Source organism: Trichoplusia ni, assembly GCF_003590095.1.
Source record: "Trichoplusia ni isolate ovarian cell line Hi5 chromosome 13 unlocalized genomic scaffold, tn1 tig00002271_group12, whole genome shotgun sequence".
Lineage (NCBI taxonomy): Eukaryota > Metazoa > Arthropoda > Insecta > Lepidoptera > Noctuidae > Trichoplusia > Trichoplusia ni.
This window is the reverse complement of record NW_020799717.1, coordinates 16,890-37,654: the sequence shown is the minus strand read 5'-3', so window position 1 is coordinate 37,654 and position 20,765 is coordinate 16,890. Positions and strand designations below refer to the sequence as shown.

Here is a 20,765-nt window from a genome sequence, read left to right as displayed (position 1 = left end):
GACATGAATCAAGCTGTTCAATAATTCATAGGGAATAACTAAAGCACCGTGGTACTTCATAAGCCCCCCGCGTAGTACATTTTTCACCCGACATACTGAATAATCCCGGGGATAATAAATAAGAGTTAGCCTGTTGTAACCGGTACAAACAATTCATTGTGCCAAAATGAATTATTGCATTGTTATTACAGACCCAGTATTTCGCTACTTGGTATGCTAATCTTGATATAAGTAAACTTTCAGATCAAAAATCTCAGCTTTCTAGATGTAAATGCTGTTATTTATTTTACACCTTGTTCTGTATTGATATCTTGGAAACGTGACTGTAGATCGTTTCGTAAACAATGTAAGGATAACATTTTAGCAAACAGTAAAGCGTGATTCGTGGAATACCAGGAATCGTTGTGTTTTTGATAAAGTCCGGAATAAACAGAATGGTGTTACTTACGATTGACATGATTGATGTAATAACGTCCAATCTGTGGATCGTAGGCCTCCTCCCATCCAAGAGGCAGCTCATTGCCGATGCAGTCCGCGAACGTTTGTGGCTTAGTATATCTGGAACAATGGAGGTTTTTTGTTGAGTCTAGGAAACCTTTTTAGAAGGGTACTGGAACTTAAGGAAATTACTTCTTAGAAAATTAGGACAGATGTTTATCGTTCGCGGAAAACAATTTGTGAACAAAATATTTTTTGACACTCCCTTTTTTATACTCAAGAATCATTCAATACAAGCTCAGCGTTTTAAAAAATATGGTTCATTTCAAAATGTACCTTTGAAGCAACTCTATTACAAAACTAAAAATCTTTTTCTTCATCAAAGTCGAGGCAGAGCCGAACTAAAAAAAGTTCCCATAGGTCTTACGTCAACCTCGGTTCTTCCCACGAACAGGGGCGAGCCTATTACTCCGCTTCTATAACTATCATTAAAGCAAAATAATAATAAGCTCCAGTTATTATTTCGAATCTTTCGACTGGATAATTTGGCTGCCCATTCGGTAACGTGAACTAGTTGGATCGGCTTGGTATTTTCTCTGGTGTATAAACATTCAACTGACCTCCATTAATTCAACCAATTTTGTTATGTCTTACCAAAGTATAACGTCAATACCTTATGTCTCTAACATTAACGGAACAAAAATAAATATAAAACGACCTTTTAAATCGTTCAACCTTCAATCAATTTATAATTCACGGGATCAAGAGGACGCGGTCAATATCATTGGATTTAACTGTCAAAATAGCACCTCAATGGTCAATCACATCATTTCGAATTAGGTAATTAGGTTACGCTTTAATCTTGATTATTCTTGATATAAAGGATGACAAAATCTCAAAGTTTAACATCGATTTTCTGTTTCAAAATATAATATTACAAGCGCGATGAAATTATAGATAATACATAGTATAGAACAAAAAACAGGTGCAAGTTTCTAGATACAAGTTGTGCCTAGGCGTGTAGATAATACAGGCAGGTTGTGGCATGAGAATAATTAATGATGGGCGATGCGGGTGCCGGGAGCTGGCGCACGCAGGGCGTGGTGCGCTGGCGCCAGCGACCTGATCACTGCTGCTTCAATTTCGATCATGATTCACGTACGACCAGTCCACCAACAAAAAGCGGACACACTCGCATTTCCGATGGTGACGAAATCGAACGAACGCCGCGTCTCATACGCATCCCACTTAACGGTTTTCGTGACTTTTAATATGGCGTTTATACGGTAGTCGGTTATTAAATAAGATTCTTCGGTTAATTGGCCACGTTTATGTCCAGTTCGGTGTACGTGCAACTTTTGAAATCGACGTTTTCGATGTTCGCGTGATTCTGTTTTACCGTTTGCTGGTTGTTTTACAGTAAGCAATCAAGTAAAGGCTGTTTAATGAGTGCGTATAACTTCATGTAAGGTTAAAATCACATGCAATTATAATAGAAACCTTAAAAACAATTTAACTATTATCATCGCAGTATTGTTAGATCTATCAATGATTAAATATTTGATTAAAGATGTGCCTTGTTAAAATACAAAAATATCGTACAAGGTTTTTCATTTTGTTAAAACATTTTATTGAAACAAAGTCGAGCGGGGTAAATCTTCAATGGGAATTCGTTACTCCTTCCGCACGGCTACCGAATGCGGCGTCCATTTCAAAACACGATCACTCTTATCGAGGTGAGGGGATAGAGGGCGCGTGCGTGTGCGCATCCAATGCATCGGTGTGGGAGCAAGAAGAAGATACGAAAGTAGTAAAAGTGAGCGAGACAAATAGAGAAACAATGTTGCTGCGTTATGGGAGAACGGCAAAACCAGTCCTGTCAGCGGGACGTCAAGACGAGTCGAGTTCTCGGAAACGGTGACCCGTGTCACGGAATCCCTAGCCGCACACACCCGGCATACTTTCACACACACATAGGCGCGCGCCCACGTAAACGAAACTCCGACTCTAATCAAATACCATTGTGACAGAATTATCGGTGCTATAACATTAGACAAATATTCAACTGATTTCCAACTTGTTGTAACCACCATGAAACACATTCAAACGCAAAAAATAACAATTGAGCATTCTTTTGGAGTTAGGGAAGGTCACATTCCTCAGATAATAATAGAAAATACTTATCAGGGATAGTTATAAACTTATTGTTGCGTTCCGTAAGTCGATACAAATGGAAGTGTTAATGCAATCTTTTTAGATAAGATTTTAACACTTCATATCTAAGAATGGAATTCCTAATATGACTAGCACTTTTCTGCAAAACAGACGTTCTGAACTCGATGATAATGAATATAATGTAGTATAGTATGGCGATGTATTTTAACGATTTTAAGTACAACGCCATCTATGATACACTGTCGGAATTTGAAAGACTGCTTTTGAGCGTAATGAAATCTGACATGGATCTTTTAAAACAGATTCATGTGCATTTGAAAAGAAGCTGAGTAATGCATTAGCATTTCTTATACTTATTTTGACACTAAAGTTTTGCATTGTTTTAAATATTTTTTAAATGAATGTGATTTAATCTCCATCGTAAGTTGCTAAGCAACCTTCATCATTCCAAACATTGCCGTTACTGGAAACATTAAAATTTTTGTGTTGAATTGATCCATTTGGAAAATATTTTTAATTCACTCCATTTAAATTCTCAATTTAATACATTACGGCACAGTATACGACAAACTAATGTCTTAAATATAAACAACGGTACGTTATGTTATGAATCAGAAAACATTGGCTTTTTGCAATCACGCTCGACTCACAATTATATAATTTGTTCTCCTTTACCTTACTCTCCGTACAAGTTTTAACGTTTAATTCAAAAGAATTGAGTTCAGTTTACAAACAACTGTATCGCGTAATCGATGCGAATAAATTCGCGAGCTATGCCGTGCGATATGCCAGTGCATCAGTCTCATTGGAAAATAGCGCGGGAGAAGGCCAATGTACCGCCGTTCAACAGCTGCAAATAGAAATATGAAGGTTGCTGCCCGCTTTGGACTATTTAGCTTGATACCCCTACAGATTTCACCGCCACCACAGGTGTGATAAACTCTCACGAGTCTTCATTATCAATGTCAAAATTCACTTTGAATATATATTATCAGCAAAAACATTTTAATGTCCTTCAAACACATCCAACAATCGAGAAGCTTACCGTAAATTAAAATGGTTAGACTATAAGTCACGCGTTATCCAAGTGTCATTTCGAAAGTCCAATGACCAAATCCTGGATTACGACAAACTTGGAGCACGTCTGGTGGGAGGCGGTGCCATGCTGTCTCACACATATCGACCGACCGACAGACGAACACGCACACCTACTAATGCTCTATAAATACCGCCAGGGAAATATTTTAATCCGGATGGCCCGTTTAATGCACATTCCTTAGGCTTCGGAACAATCTCGATTTTTTTACTCCTTTACACCAAGAGGGCATTGCCCTACTTAGATTTTAGTTTGTAAGATAATCTGTCATAAGAAACTGTGTCAGTAGACACGGTTAAGGATAATTATGTTAGGTGAATAACCTGTTCCTTACAAAGTTATAAGTTAATTCCTGAGGCGTGATGTCATGTACAAACCTATGTAAGTACTTATTTGAATAAAGTATCATGCGTTGTTCAAACACAGGAAGATTACAGACCTCCCGATGCCCGAAAAAGGAATCGTGTTAGGGTCAACGTGATTTCCTCTCGCATTCCGCACCGCTGACACATTCAAACAACGTTATAATCGAATTAAACACAACTTGCAATGGATTCGTCGAAGCATGCCGACCGGATGATCCAATGCGTGAATTTAAAATTTGGTGTCCGAACCGAACCATGTATTAAAGTAACCACACATATAAACATTGTTCGCGTCTTGCGTCACGACCAATCACCAAATTTATCCACCAAATTGCTACGGCAATCGGTCGAAAGTGGTAATTATGTATTGGTGGTAAACGCAGCGAGCTAATGTGACGCTATGACGTCACGCGTTATTCGATCATTGACAAACGACATTCCAACGCCTAGTGTGAACTGTGTTGTTGAAACGCACGTCACGTCATTCTCACCAAGGTCTCATGCTCGTCTTGAGACTTGAGAATATACACACACATTAAGTGCTCAGATCTGAATAATAAAGATCTCTCGACACTAACTGTGTTTAAAAACTCGAAATCCTTCTTTTTATTTAAATGCATTGCGAGATTCATAAAGCATATTTTGCCTTAGGAAATACAGGCGAATGTCCATTAGATTTAAAATTAATTCATGGGAAGAATCTGAAGTACCTAGTCAAAATAAACTCGCACACATCGATCGAGCGTAATTTATACAATTCAATGTTGCATGCTGTCTGTAGAAGTGACGGACGGACGGACAGCGAGTTGCATAAACACTGAATATATAGGGTTTCCGTTTGAATCACGCCGCATACCAGCCGCCTTCGTCACGCCGGCAGGCGGCGCGTGCGACACAATATCATAAGTATCACGACTTCGCTCACAAACATTCGATAATACGATACCTAGTCTAAATAATGTCTATACAGAATGACGAATTGTCGGCCGCCGCGTATAATATCGCCAAGTCTCAGGAATTTCTAATTGATATTGCATTTTGGTCACTCCCATTCTGTTCCATGTTTAGTAATAAGTACTTACGTTTTGATGAAGGAGATTTAATGCTATAAATCACAGTAAAATTCAGACACGACGTAGTAAAAATTGTGGATAGTAAATCAGGCAGTACTCTAATTCGCAGGAACCAAACTTTATGAGCATCGTAATTTATTATTGTATTTGTGTTATTCTTAACGATGCATACTAATTAATTAAGCGAATGATATAAAAACTGTCCATTCATTGGATCGACTGACCGGTTTTAAGATTTACATACATAAAACACAAGGGTACGTCTAACATCTTGAGAAAACACACACATTCAACAATTTTAACGATATCTGTGGCATTCAAATCTTCTCATTATGCAAATATGCAATAGTTACAGAATGTAGAAAAGCAATCACAAGCAGTTGCTCGTTGCAACTTCGAATACCGCCCTCGAAGTATGGCAGAAATGTTGCTAATGGCTTGTAACGATGTTTGCCGGCAACTTCACGACTGCACAAATGATACTTTCCCAGCGGTAGAAAGTCAAACATTAGGTAGGAATGGCACCAAAGCGGCTCCATTCACATATCGTTGTTATTAGAGCGGTGTCAAGACCGGAAAGTATGGATTAAACAGAGGCCAAACAAGCAGATATCAATGTGCGCGGACGCATCGCCAATGAATGGGAGGCGCCGGGCTTCTGCGAATGTTTGTTGAGGAACAAAATTCCTCGCTCCATTGTTTCGTGAATGATCGACCGCGTGGAATGGGGTCGGGAAAATATTTGCGATTTTTAATCCGATACACTGTTGCCAATTTCATTGGAAATACTAAGATATTGCGAGAAAACGTGTTGCTTGCTTCTGTTTATGTAAAACGGTATAACAGTGTGGGAATGTAAAGCTTGAGAGAAATAGCCACATGGGTTTTAGTGTTAAAGGAGTATTCAAGTAAGCAATAGTAAAAGATTTAACTCGAACCTTAAAACCGACCAAATACTTAAGAATACAATCCGCACAGAATAAAATATTAGTAAGATCAAGGAAAAAACAAAACAGAACAACATACCGAAAGTAAAAAACTGTAAACACAATTCACCGACGCAAACAGAACTCTATCACCTAAACGCTATTAAATACAGGTGTTTTCGCATACCAAACCGCTCACAATCGTTTGCAAATTCGCAAACCCAAATAGCTTAGTATCGCTAAGAAACAAGGTACATATTGGAATGAGAAAATTGTTTATTATAGCCTGTTGTCGCATATTTCGCCCACGCCCAAATGGCGGGTCGTCAACAATTTATTCAAAATCAAGGATTTGTGCCAGTTCGCCCCACTGTGCCTCTATTTATGGACATCTAAAAATTAAGCCATTCACGGTATTAACATTAGTAATATACGAAATAATAAGGCTCGCAATTCATAAAATAATATTACGAAATCAAATGAAAGCAGTCGACAATAATTGTTTACTTTCGATCGTGTAGTGAATTTTTGATTAAAGCTTTTTTAAAGATCCACAGAAAACTGCATCATCTTTGTAACCTAATAGTATTCAAAGAACTATATCAACTGTAAAATAATCTCCAAAATATTACTCGTGTTCAACTTATTAAGTGCGTCGTTAATTACTTTCCCATAAAAAAAGAACTTTCTTTAATGAATAAGCTAGTAAATAACGATATTAATTTTTATTGGACGTTTTTAAGTCGAATAGCGGTAAAGTATCGGTTTCGTTCCATCATCCGACGGATTGGAATCGTACGTTTTACTGTGGACATTAAATCGTCCCAAACATTTATAGAGGAAATATTAAATAGGCAACATTCTTAAGCCGACGACGCGACGTCTGGGCGTCCTCCGATGGCTAATCAAACACTCTTATGCAAATCAAGCAAATAGTTATACAATTTTATGAGCGACGACTATCGTCAATTTATCACTCCCTATATGGGGGGACAAACACGCAGAAATTCCATCCGACCATTCTGAGGCCCGCTATGTCGACACACCATATTTTGCAAGTTTATCATTGCTTATACCAACTTCATACTTCATGAAGTTATGGGCCGGGTTCTATATACACTTTTAGATCAAAACCTTGTAAAGAGCCTAAATAAAAGGTGTAACGTTGTCTAGATATGAAGAACTAAAATAGATGTGCATAACAATGAAATAGTCGTTACAAGTAGGTAAACAACTGCTTTATGACGGCATAAAGATAAGAATGGAATGCCAATTTTGATTAGAAACGAGAGCAGTACGGCTTTATCGCATACTCACATAGATAACTTTTAAACATGCGTGATTTTAAACACATTTTCATTATTACTACGATAACGTAAAGGTTTTCAATCCGCCTTTAAACGTCATATTCTACAACATATTGAATAATATCGGTGTCGATAGTTGTAGGTCAGGTGTTGTGTAATGAGTAATATTTAAAAACGACTCTACATTTGTTAATCGCACTGAGATCTAAACTTTTTAAATGATCATTCGTCTTAGTAGTTGTTAGAATCAAAATAAATCTGCAGTGTAGCCGGTGTCGGCAGCGGGCGAGTCGACGCGCGTCTGGGTGTATAAAATCGCCAAGGACATATTTATCTGAGAGGAATGCGTAGAATAAACAATGTTGTACGCTATTTCGCGTCCGTTCGCCGCCACGCGCCGCACCCTGCGAAACACTCCTACAATGTTTTGAAAATCTTCCTTCAAGACAAATCTAGCAGAACACCTCATCAAATATATTTTAAACGGGTCATAGAAGGTACAAGTAATTCTATTTAAAACGCAGTCGATTAAAGTCAAGCAACGTTGTAAAATGCCCAGCCCCTTTAACGTTACGCATGAGGGAGCTCAGAACTTGTGCAGTGCGTGGGAAGCACATACTTGGGTTACACAATCTTGTGAAGATACCTTCGTTAAACACGATCGATTTTATACTCAAATGTATGCGTTCAGAAAAACTGCTCGGCTATTTGATTCGATTATTCACGTTTCGCGGTAAACTTTCCAAGAACGATAGCTATATTAAATGGACTAACATGATTGGTTCTTAAACAAATTTGAGTGTTAAAGGAAGAATTACATTGTTAAATTAGCGATCACGCCACCAGCTACTCGACCGCAGACATGCAGATTGTATTGAAACATTCCAAAGCGAGCATCCTTGTATTTCCCACATACAATTTGCACTGCACCTAGTCGAGTACGCATAGACACTGAACGCAGATTTCACTCGCAACATAGAATTATGCATTAACGATCAACTGAACGCAACACTCTGGTATGCAACAGAACAATGTACCGGCTTAGTGAAACTGCATTCAACCGATACAATTAAAGTAATAAACACTGGCGAACACAGGTATAAGTTCCCATTCGCTTGTTAATCGACGCTATCATTGTCTTCGCCGCTTCCTTGCTTAACGACACAATGAATAGGTTTTCCTCTGTTCACAATGCGTAGCTGTCGAATGCTTCTATGTAGTTTAGTTTTTTCCATAACCATTTACGCCCCTCATCTAGTTACGTATCACACTTGTCTTGAGAGATCTGCGAAAACCGCAAAATACTCATTCGCACGCAATGTCTTGTTACAGAAGCATTTGAGAAGCCACTTATTACTGTAAATATCCTCAGTATCCAACGACACCATCGAGATATTATCTTGTTAATTCAGAATTGTACACTTTTAAATAATTAATCTATCGAAATCCAAGGGCAAATATTTCTGTCACAAATGGCGATCTGTCGTCGTCAAAATGAGACGATTACATCTGCATATAAAAAACCAGGTCTACTGAGTAGACAACATTCTTGTGGTAGGTAAATAATTGCATTCTGCCAGAAGCAGTGACGTGGGGGCACATTTTTCATAGTACAACGTTTAGGTTCCGTATAAGGTTAATAGCGTCGTATGCGCCCGAGACGTGGCCGGGTTATTTTTAGCATTAATAAATTGGCTTAGTGGCTCGGTTTATTGTGTGCGCCTTTCGCACAAGTAGATGTCGACGGTGGAGTGACATCCGCGGAACCTCCGCTCCACACTAAATTCTAGGTCAATTTTGACTGTCGTTTCTCTATTCCTATCCAGTTAGCTTTATTTTCAAAACAATGCGCAAAGTAGGTGAGTAAATCTACAATTTAGCTTTATTCACAGCTAATTTAGTTTCAACGGTTTTAACAATAATCTTTAGAGTGGTTGATTTGCTCGCTAAAAGTTGGACGTATGAGTCTGATAACGCTTGACTACAAACAGAGAACATCGTCATATGTTTTGGTCTGCTAACTTGGTAACCACGGCTCAAATATCATACTGTAAAGTCGACCGTATGGAATGCAGTTTGCCAAAAGGTTCAATAAAAATACCACTTTATGTTTCCTGTGTCAGCGGCGAATTTTATTGTGGTGTCAATGTACTGGGACCAGATTTTCATGTGCCTTCTTAAGTTGAATCAATTTAATCCACATTCGCATTTTATGCAATACTTGCTGAGTATTTACTTAAGCCGGTTATAAAATTGAATTACCAAGATTCCCTTGACTGACCATAATCACAGTTTCAAGTCTGAAATGAAACACAAAACGACAATTGTAAAAGTTCGTCCTCTGTTGTTTCAATCATTATGTGTGCTGTTTACACTGAATCGCCAATTGCAACTTCTCGATGTAAGATCATTTGCAATCGGAACTGCCTTTAATGTGATCAAGAACATTTAACGGTATTCTGTGTTTTTGTTATAGAAAACTTTATGGCAAATCTTATAAGGCCGTTATACAACGCCATTAGACACTGACAGTTAGCCTTTTAGGATATCTCATTTTCTTAATAGAACAGACAGCACTACTGCTAATTGTTACGCCGTTTAGCATCACAGAAGTAATAATTGACCGGTTTTAACTGTAACTATGCATTTTCAAGTGCAGGTGTACAGTTTTTAAGGTTAACTTTTTAAAACAATGGTGCAGGTGTCGGTTTAACTATGGTAAATAGATACGGCTAGAGACATGATCGGTATTTAATAGGGATGTGTTGTGCAGCACCTGCAGCTTTGTGAGGTGGTGAAGGGGGGTGTGGGGGACGGCGGGCGGCGGGCGAGGGGAGTGCGCCGCTTTAGAAAGGCGCGACCATCGCCGCAGGCCCGGGCCGCATTCTACGGCCTGTCATTCACACCGCGCAACTTGCCTATGCATTGCATTCCATCTCCCACCGCGTTCTCCACGCATCGGCACCATACACACACGCGCACCTTACGAAACCACCGACCGCACCACCATCTAGACAACATGCCACATTCATACTTAACACATAAACGCTTCATCGAATTATTTCTGCGCCAGTTCAGTCACTAACATTGCTATGAACCAGTTCCGTGGCCTCATTAGTCGCGAACCGACTGCTCCGCTCACCAAATACAATCCCATACGAAACGCGACCACAGTACAAATATCATTCCAAAGGATAACAAATGATAACCATAATTTGTGTTTAGCTCATTTGTTGTCACTAAATTGTGGAATGTCGTGTGAAATCGAGGCTGACGCGCATTCTTACCGCTAGAGAGCAGCAGTGTCGCGGCGACAGAACAGTTTGTTTTTCACGATTTATTCTATTTTAAAGTTGCTTTTATCACTTGTAACTTCATCACAAACAACTATTTCATATGCACTTCCGATATTTTTGTTCACAACACTCAAATTCAATCAGAAAACGTTAGAAATCGCATTGGAATGTAAAGTTTTGACATGGGGCTCTTACGGGTTAACACTTCTCTTTGGAAAACTTACCTGTCTCGCGGGTCGATCCACGTCGTTTTTCTACTGTTGTGGTCGATAAAATACAGTTTTCCGTCAAAGTCCCTCGCATAATCCCATCCGTCGGGCAAGGGTATCTCACCGTTTCGTCTCCTTGGCATATTTCACTGATTAAATCCATTCAAACGAGTAACGAAGCACACTCGCGAACTAGCTACACGGCCATGTTGAATACCTCATTACGAGGTGTGACGTCACGCGGGATCGGCCAATAGCGGCGAAGGGCCCCCACGATGGAATGCGGCGCGTACGCGAACGCGAACACACGAAGCGGTTCCGTACGTCACTCCAGCGATAGCAACGATACACGCGACCGCACCACGCGACCCCGCGTCGCTGACTGAACCCCGCCGACTCGCAGCCACGTTATCACCGCACATGATAATATTCACTACCAGCACCTACTGTCTAAATGCATTCCTCGACCATCTAATGTTTACATTACATGGTCTACTAGTGCCGACTGACTGATGCTATGTACGGTGCGGAGACTGTGAAACGAACTGGCAATGTAAGCAAAAAGTAGGTAGGTACATACCCATTCAATCTATTTACGATTCCGCTGTATAAATATGTATAGACGGCCGTGTATACGTATAGATCGCATTCCACAGCGTATGTATATATTTACGGGCATACATACAAATTACTGATATGTACCTATATAAGTAGGTATGTTTATCTGTTGCTGTAGTAATATTGTTGCCATACCTATTATAAACAAATTATGATTCTATATTAAAGTTATTAGTAGACTGTTTTCGAGCTTATTTTGACGGTAATATCGTGTCATTAAATAGCGAGCTTGCAGTCTGCTGTCTTTAATGAACACAACTAAAACAATTAAGTCCGTTTTAGTCCACTCTATATAACTAGTCTTAATGACTTTATCTAATGAACAATAGCCATGGTTGTGTACTTTCTTTTATGCAAAAAATATAACAAAAGATTTTTTCTCTTATCACTATTTACAAAATTTCTAATGATTGTTGTGTAAAATGTTTTTGTTAGTTTACCTACATTATTTGTATAATTAGGCCTGTCTCAAATAATTGATTGTAGGTACGCACATCGAGGAAAACAAATAGAACATTCTAGTGCCATAAGCGCAACTTCAATTACTTATTATGTGCTAAGTTTATTTTGTAAAGAGACTGCCCTGCAACAGGCGGTAATTTTTTTATTAAAATATGTTTGTGTAAAGCTCTTTGTACAAAATGCTATGATATTTAAGTACATCGATTTTGGTGTTTCGGTGACAAGATTCAAGTCATAGATGTTTGTACATAGCAAGCTTGTCTTGAAGACTTAAGTCGAAGGTTTTCAGGGCTTTGACTTTAAGCCCACCCGTCAACGTGTTTATAAAATAATACCAATATTCATCAATATTAGGGAAGGGGGAATTTTAGATTGGTTGATTTTAATCGGGACCCCTAAAGAATCAATCAAAACATTGGCAATGTAAGTTATGATATGTTAACGGTTATACTTGGGTCAGAAATACATGACATTTCTTTGGAAAAATACGTATTAATTAACTATATTAAATTAACATTTGTTTCATTCTGGGTAATGAAACAATACCGAAGTTTATACAATCAACATTAAATTCTTTGGAAAAATAATATCGAACTTATGTGATATTCTTGTTTGTTTTACATTCTAACCATAGTAGAATTACAGCTTAAGTACAGGCACAGTAAAACGCAAAAGAATGGTAACATCAATATGATATGACGGCACGGATAGCCGAGTGTTAAAGGTCACCACGCCTAACCCACTGCGCGCGACGTGTCGCGGGTTCGATCCCCGCGTAGGACAAGTTTTTGTATTATAATCCATAAAGGCTTGTTATAAGTGTGAGGGTTTTTGTGCATGTGACTTGAATGACAAGATGAATAAAATGAAAAGAATTTTATTTCATAGGTTTGAATACGAACTCGACGCACCGATCAAAAGTAAAGTCGTCGTGTACGGTGACATTACTAAATGCATAAAGGAACTAGCAAATAAGTGTTGATTTCCATTATAAATTCATGATACAAACTGAAGCTAATGTTTAAAACTAGGTAATATTCGTTTATTACGGAATATGTTCGAATTTCGCAATTTCGAAATTCGTCTATCGGCTGCGATTTCGATCCCCGCGAGAACGAAGTTTGCGAAGCTGTTTCTTTGCTGGAGAGGTATGTTCTATCTGGCTTTTCCAAAATTAACGTGCAACGATTAACCAAGTTAAAGACGTACAAAGAACCGTTACACTAACAAGCTATAGACGTAGCAGGTATAAGGAGAAGGGTCTTCCCTATCCTGTCTTGTAAAAACAAAAGAAATTATTAAGTATTCTCGAATGGGATTTACAGCTTTACGTTATGTGTACTTAACATTGGACAATGCACTAGGTACCTAAGTAGTGCACTATTGACTGCTATTTGAGGTACCATACAAAACATAACAACATTTGATATACCAAAGAGAAAAATTACAAAACTAATGTACCGACTCACTTGATCGATGAATGTGCCGATCCGCGGAGACTTCAAACTTTTTATTATCAACTGTTATTACTTTGGTTAATTTGTTCAAACCCGATATCTACTTTGATAATACAAAACAGCATAGGTATCACTATATCTAAAAGCAGCTAATACCTTAATTATTTGAGTTATGTAACACATGGAAGATATTAAACAGGTATTCTTGATAAATATCGGATATAAGCATAACTACCAACGGTAAAAGAATAAGCAATAAGTTCTAAGGTACTTACGAAGCCAAAAACTAATATAGCAACTCTACTGGTTAATTTTCACCAAAGTTTATAGCAAAAACTAAAATTCGGCACTAGAATAAAATTAACGCGAAACTTTTTATTCGACAAACAAATTTTAACGAATTTATTTTTCTTTCTGTTTTTAAACTTTTTAAGAATCTGACACACAGGTTTTTATTCATTCAGCCATATAAACATCTCCGTTATATTTTATTGTGTTAATCAATTTGTTGCTATTTTATTTTAAATAAAACGACATGTTATAAATTCGGTCGATCAATAGAAATAAGTTACAATGATTTTAAGTTAAACAGTGTGGACTAAACTGAAACAAAATACTTTTTCTTGCTCTATACTACTGTTTCCGGCCGAAACAGAAATATATCAAGCCATAAAAAGATATTTTGGTGTATGGAACGCGAAGTGACTTTTATTATCTGTCTGTCAATGTCATGTGTTGTAAGTTGTTGGCAGTTTTGTCAACATTAAACACGTAGTCGTAATATTACTTTTATTGTTAATTAGTTGCACTGATTTTATACTTAATTTGTGGTGTGTAATTTCCATGATATAAAGATGCATACAAGCGATAGTGAGGATTTTGAAAGCGCAGATGAGGGCCATGGAAGCCCTGAAAAAAAGGAGAGGAAAAAGCGATTGTCGTCCTCAAATTACAGTGACAACGCATTGGAAACTGATCAACAGCCTCAGGAACCTAAACCAAGTGCCACTGCTGTGAAAAATATTGCAGTAAGTACTGAAAGTCTACTCTTATACACTTGTAACAATTGTGTAACATAATTGCATATTACCAAATATTTCTAATTATATTCGGAATACATAATTCATTATGCATACCTAACGTTCCTGTGTTCGACATTGACTGAATTTAAAATAAATACTTGTTTACTAACCTTGTTAAATTTAAAAAAAAATGTTTGAATAAATAGTTAGATTTTAATATAGCTGCAAACTTAATTATTATTCAAGGATAATCCAGCCTTATGTAGTCCTAAATTTCCTATTTTTAATATTTATGAAATTATCTTTTTGGTGTCATTTTTAGATAAATTATCATTGCCCCAGCATCTTGCAACAGTCATAGTGACATGATAGCAACAAATTTATTAACATTAATTCATTATCATATACTAGAACATGAACTGTATTTGAATCATTTGCAGTTAGATTTAAATTAAGTCATTCTAACTTTTTCTATAGTTGACAACACTAACTTGTGTTAATTGGTTACGGTTATAATATCATTGCTAGGTGAAGCATTGATTTTATAAAGGTAATTTATTAGTATAGTCATTCTGAAAAAATAATGGAGTAGAAGATTAAGGGAAGGCATTGATGGAGGGCTCTCTTCTCTGCATGTGGTAACCTATTAGCCCATTCTTTATAAATCCACATTACTTCTCAATATCCCTATATATTATTACAGAAAGAAACAGATGGATGGGACGATTTCGACATAGATGATAATGAACCGATAGCACCTCCGCCAACAAAGGCCAAGGTAACGGACAGTAAAAAAGAAGTTGAACAAAAGCCAACCAATGTGAAGGCTGATCAAAAGTCACAGGTTCCCTGCTGGGATGAGTTTGATGACTGGGGTCAAGATGATACAGTTAGTACACAAAGAGTAAGTATACTTGGGCTTTACCAGGCTCTGATAACTAACTAAAGTATAGGTCTGTTTTTAAATAGCCTATAGGCGATTGTAGGTCTCTATTTGAAGTGGATACTTTTGTTCCTGAACCATCACTACTTAAAAAAAAAATTGTTCCAATAGATCATTCTCAGGATAAATATTGTTGTGTTTCAAGTATCCACGAATCATGACCACTTTTACAAAATAGGTTTTTTATTAATTCTTTCACATAACTGGATTGAGTAATAATTATTTGTTTACAAGAAGAAAACTGAGAGAAAAACCCAAATGAGGATAATTTTTGTCACATAGTGTTACATTACACAATAACTAAGCATAATTCTAATGTCCTTGTTCTCTTCTAATCCTATAATTCCATGCATTCAGACAGAACCACCAAAACCTGTACAAAACAAACAGTCAGCACAACCAGACCCTAATATAAAGGAGGTGACAGACAGACTAGCGGCGGCCTCTACTGGTGCAAGTGGTGGGTGGGGGGGATGGGGCTGGAGTGTGGACTCGCTCCTCAGCACCGCTACAGCTGGCATCAGTAATATCACCAGCCAGGTTTCTCAGGTCAGTGTCTGAAGCCGTACCGCAGATAGGATTTTTAAAGAGTGTATGATTTTTTCATTAATCCGTCCTTAGATATTTTTTAAGGTTCTGCACTTAAAATTAAGTTTGGTTTATGTCACACACTTGTTAATTAGTTTTCTCAAAAATTAACAAGATGATTACTTTTGATGATATTAATTCCTATTTAAAACCTTTTTCAAATCATCAAAATTATCGTTTTTCTTTTTGGACCTCCATCCTTTGTCTTAATTAAAGAAACCTTTACCATAGGCCATAACCCAGTTATTGATTTCCAGGGTATATCAACAGTCCTAGAAACAGGTATTGGTGCTCCTGATCCTGAGGAACTGGCGAGGAGTTCAGTGAAGGCTAATGAGGCTAAAGCACCAGTACCAGCACCTATTAGTGCTGAAGATGGTGATAAACTTCAAGGCAGACAAGGCAGTTCTCCTGAGGCAGGGGCTAACGCTGGTGACGCCGCTTTCCCCTTTGGAAGCCTGTTCTCTGGTGTCTCCAAGTTTGTGGAGACCACTGGTATGTATTCATATATTTATTGTCACCTACTCAGTAGTTTATTCAACTACACTACAAATTGGTGGTCTGTTTAAGTACAAAATTAGTAAAATTCTACAAACGAAAACATTTTGTATATAATTAAATTCTGTCTCTCTCGTCAAACTTATAATTACTAAAACTTCGGTTAGGACCCTGTATGTTGATACTTCGTCAAAGTACTAATTTTTCTTTGCATTTTCAACTTCATTATTCTTAATCCTTAAACCTTAACAATTCATTGAAATGAACCTAAATCAACATACAACAATAAAATTCCAGGCACCAAAGTAATATCAGGTGGTCTGGATACCTTAGAAACGATAGGCAAGAAGACTATGGAGGTTCTCCAAGACGGTGACCCTGGGTTGGCCAAGAAGCGAGCTTTGCTTGGCCTGGGTGCTGGTGACAAGCCAGTCCTGTCCCAAGTCCTTAGAGAGGCCAAAGCCAAGGCTGATGAGGATGATAGGGTCAGAGAGGAGAAGAGAGAGGCCAAGGAAGTCCATTATGAGAATCTGTTTGATGATTTTGAAGGTGAGGCTTCGCTAGTTGCAGTAGACATTTCAAGAAAAGAGGTGATATGCTGATAAATTATCAATGAAACGCCATTAATGCTTTGCATTAAAAGCACTTAATACTTTTGATATCTATTTGTCTGATGAAATAAACATTCACTTTTATATGAATTATTTTTCTAAATTTTGCTTTTCGTGTTTGTCAATAGTCAGTCAGCAGTCAAGTACTTCTATTTATGTTTCAAATCGAGAAATACTTTGTTAACTTTGTATACTGTGTCAGTTATATTCAGACATTAAATTAATTTACTTTCTTGTAAAATTCTAAACCTAAATTTTATTTTTTGTTCTGTCTCTTTCTACTTGTTATATTTTCACTTCCAGGTTTAGTCCACTTAGAAGCGTTAGAGATGTTGTCTAAACAGATCAGTATGCGTATAGAAGAGCGCATGCGCAGCGTAGACGCGGACAAGCGGCAAGACATCAAAGAAACTCTGCAGCAAGTTGCCGGTAAATAAACCTATCAATACTAAGGTCACTTTCTAACTATACAATACTCTTTGTATGACAACGGATAAAAGAAATAAGATTTCTAAAGAAACTGTTATTGGATTAAAAGTTGGATTTGACAAGCTTAGTATGATAGAATAGACTACAGACTAAGCCAGTTGTAAGATGTCTAAGTAAGTGGTAACTAATAAGTGGCAGTAATTTTAGGTAGCATGTTACAAAAAATGTTGTTTTTTCATTTAAATGTGCATACAAATAGTAAAAAAAAAACACAACTCAAAAGAAAAGGTGTGCTTGGGTGCTGTTTTCTTCATAAGCAATCTCTACCAGCAGACCCGCTACAGGATTATTTTTAGTATGTTGTCTTCTATACATCAAATATCCATACTATTACAAAAATATTCCAATATTACCAGAGCTATGCGAAATGCCGGAAGAAGAGGAAGACGATGATGAACCGCCTAGCGAAGGAGTCTCCAAAGCCGACGCCTTCCACGAGCGACTGCAGACCGCCACGCAGGACCTCGGCCTCAAGTTACAGTTCCAGCCTTTAGTCAAGTAAGTACGCAACGACTTTTATACACGAGTGCATTTGTAAACTTCGTTTGTAGTCGGAGCATTTAAAAATGACAAACATCTGCTTACATCGGTTCAGCTAAGTATACACGGTGATTTTTAACGTCTTACAAAAGTAGCCCAGTTCACGTATCCGACGTAAAATACCCCTAGGCGCGATTATTCTTTTTTTATCATCAACTAATCCGTACGAAGAAAAATTGTACAAGAGAAATCTGAAATATACTCTTAAAAATTATAAAAACGCCGCCGCCCGCGCCCCTCGCCCTTTTTACAAGGGTCGGACCGCGCTCGCAACAGAGCTGTGTTTCTAAAAAACTACGAATTGCATCATAATATTGAATAAAAAATGCATTTTAAATTTATTCAAATCTCATAAATACCTATTTTTTATCATGAACGTGTTCTAGTCATTGGATAAATGAACTGGGCTGCTTTTGTAAGACGACTAAAGAATCACGGTGTATTTTCATCATCACATGTACAGTCTATTTTCGTCCCACTGCCGGGATCCAGTCTTTTTCATTGATCACTATAGTTCACCTGCAAAGAACGACAACACGAAAACTAAGTGCTCCTGTTCTTCTTCATCTTGAATATACAATAGGGATGTTGGCCATACTATCCAAGCATTTCCAATTTTTCTTATTTTCGAAATAACAAAACGCTACTTAGATAAGTAAAGGAGCAAGGTCTCGCTTTGTCACTGACCGTACATTTTTTCTGTTAGTTCCACGCTTTCATAGAATAATAAGATTTCATTTTTACATATTCAGGCTATAACTATCTTTTGTAAAATATCAACCTGTTTTAATTTGTACACCGAGTCCAACGCCTTTAGCATTCAATCTATATCAAGTCTGTCTGATGCCATGTTTATCCCAATAACACTATTAATTTCCCATTCCAGACAATACACCGACATCCTAACCTACATATCGGGTAGCCCCGACACTACAGTGAAGGGTATCTACAAGCGCGCGGTGTCGGGGCTCGCGCAGGCGACCGCTCTTTCGGTAGAACAGTACCACAAGGCCGCCGAAATGTTGCTGGTCAAGACCAGGCGGTCTACAGCTGATGAGGCTGATGCTTTGACACAGTAAGTGTGGTTAATGTTAAATCTCTGCAAATAAAGCTCCGTCGGTCAAACAGTACCACATGGCTGTACACATGTTAGTTAAGACTAGAAGATCGGCTGTTGCTGAGGCCAATTTTTGATTGCACGGATAGCCGAGTGTCTGAGGTTACCACGCCAAATCCACTGTGCGCGTCGTGTCGCGGGTTCAATCCCCGCGTAGGACAATCCACGAATGCTTGTTCTAAGTCTGGGTGTCATTGTGCATGTGAATTGTATGTTTGTGAAACACCCCGCGACATAAGGATGAAAGTCATTAATGCCGTCTTTTCAAATCCCAGGTTGATTTATTATTGAAGCGGTGCATGTTATTTCATTGCAGTCCTTTATACACATATGAATATTATTATACCTACACAGCTTGTAACAATATTAAATCTGAATTTATATCTATTACAGGATGACAGTGGTGCTAACTAAGCATATCAGCGAGCTTGCAACTTTATTCACAGAGAAACTGAATGGTTTACCTTCAGACAATACAGAACAAGTCAACACGTACATCACGAATATATTCTTAGAGGTAAATAATGTTAATATATATTTTTTTTACCATTAATTTATTGCTAAAATTGATCACATTGCCATTACACGTGCCATTTACACTAAATGAAAACATTACGGCGTGATCTCTATTGAACAGTCTATTTAAACAATAAAACACAATTTTGTAGCAAAGAAAAATCATAGGCATATATATACCTTGGTTTGTTCTTGCATAAGTGCTGAATGTCTAAACTAATTTTAATTAATAGATACAAAAGTTGTACTCCATTTGTTTAGGTGCTTAAAAAGGTTATCTTGGTGGGGTTTTTGTCTAAAAAATGTAAAGCAAAACTAAAGATTACTAAATTAAAACAGTCGTTTACTTATTGAATATTTGTTTCTAAAAAAATACATAGATATAATTTGCAAAAAATGGTAAAATGTCATTGTAACCTATCACTTTCATTTCTAAATTGAAGACGAGTAACATTTTTTTACGCTGTATGAATTTCTATTTTTCAGGCTGGCAACAGTTCAACATATATACAAAACGCTTTCCAGTTGGCGCTACCAATACTACAGATAGGCGCCGTATAATAATAATAGTTACAATTTATGTGATATTCTATATTAAATGTTGAAATGTTCAAAATTTATTCGTCAGTTTGAAAAATTTAGATTTAAATGTATATAGTGTAAGGGCCGGACAAACCTTTGCTTTAGAACGTTCTTAATAAGAAACATATAGACGGAAATCTCGTGTCACAATGTTATTAATCATACTCCTCCGAAACAGCTGGAACGATTTCTATAATTTTTGGGTGTTCGAATTGGCTATTGTCTATTTTACATACCCCTTTTTCCTTACCGGACGTTATCAGATGACTCCTTCCGTTTTGGGTTGAGCTGAAGGGAGTGTCAGACATTTACTGACTAAAACCCAACCATGATCCTTCCTTTTGCCCTTCGTGTACCGGGGCCACAATCCCCCTGCCCCGGCAGACATCAGCCCTAATGGGCTCCACAGATGTTGCTGACATCTCTTCTCGTCGCCT

General features: G+C 37.6%; 2 protein-coding genes across 2 annotated transcripts; one reads left to right on the top strand and one right to left on the bottom strand.

The window, feature by feature from the left end:
* Nucleotides 1–6: 6 nt before the first annotated feature.
* Nucleotides 7–11,503, bottom strand: LOC113506398 (protein WWC2-like). The gene is made up of 2 exons (XM_026889253.1): nt 10,901–11,503; nt 7–558 (listed from the first exon to the last, which is right to left on the bottom strand). Exons 1-2 carry the CDS (start codon nt 11,026–11,028, stop codon nt 441–443), a joined length of 246 nt encoding a protein of 81 aa, XP_026745054.1. The 5' UTR covers nt 11,029–11,503; the 3' UTR covers nt 7–440.
* Nucleotides 11,504–14,155: 2,652 nt separating this feature from the next.
* On the top strand, nt 14,156–20,366 carry LOC113506397 (protein FAM114A2). The gene is made up of 10 exons (XM_026889251.1): nt 14,156–14,450; nt 15,148–15,348; nt 15,745–15,936; nt 16,233–16,470; nt 16,771–17,022; nt 17,388–17,513; nt 17,930–18,071; nt 19,000–19,188; nt 19,624–19,747; nt 20,233–20,366. The coding sequence occupies exons 1-10, from the start codon at nt 14,277–14,279 to the stop codon at nt 20,305–20,307; spliced, it is 1,713 nt and encodes a 570-aa protein (XP_026745052.1). The 5' UTR covers nt 14,156–14,276; the 3' UTR covers nt 20,308–20,366.
* The last annotated feature ends 399 nt before the right edge of the window (nt 20,367–20,765 follow it).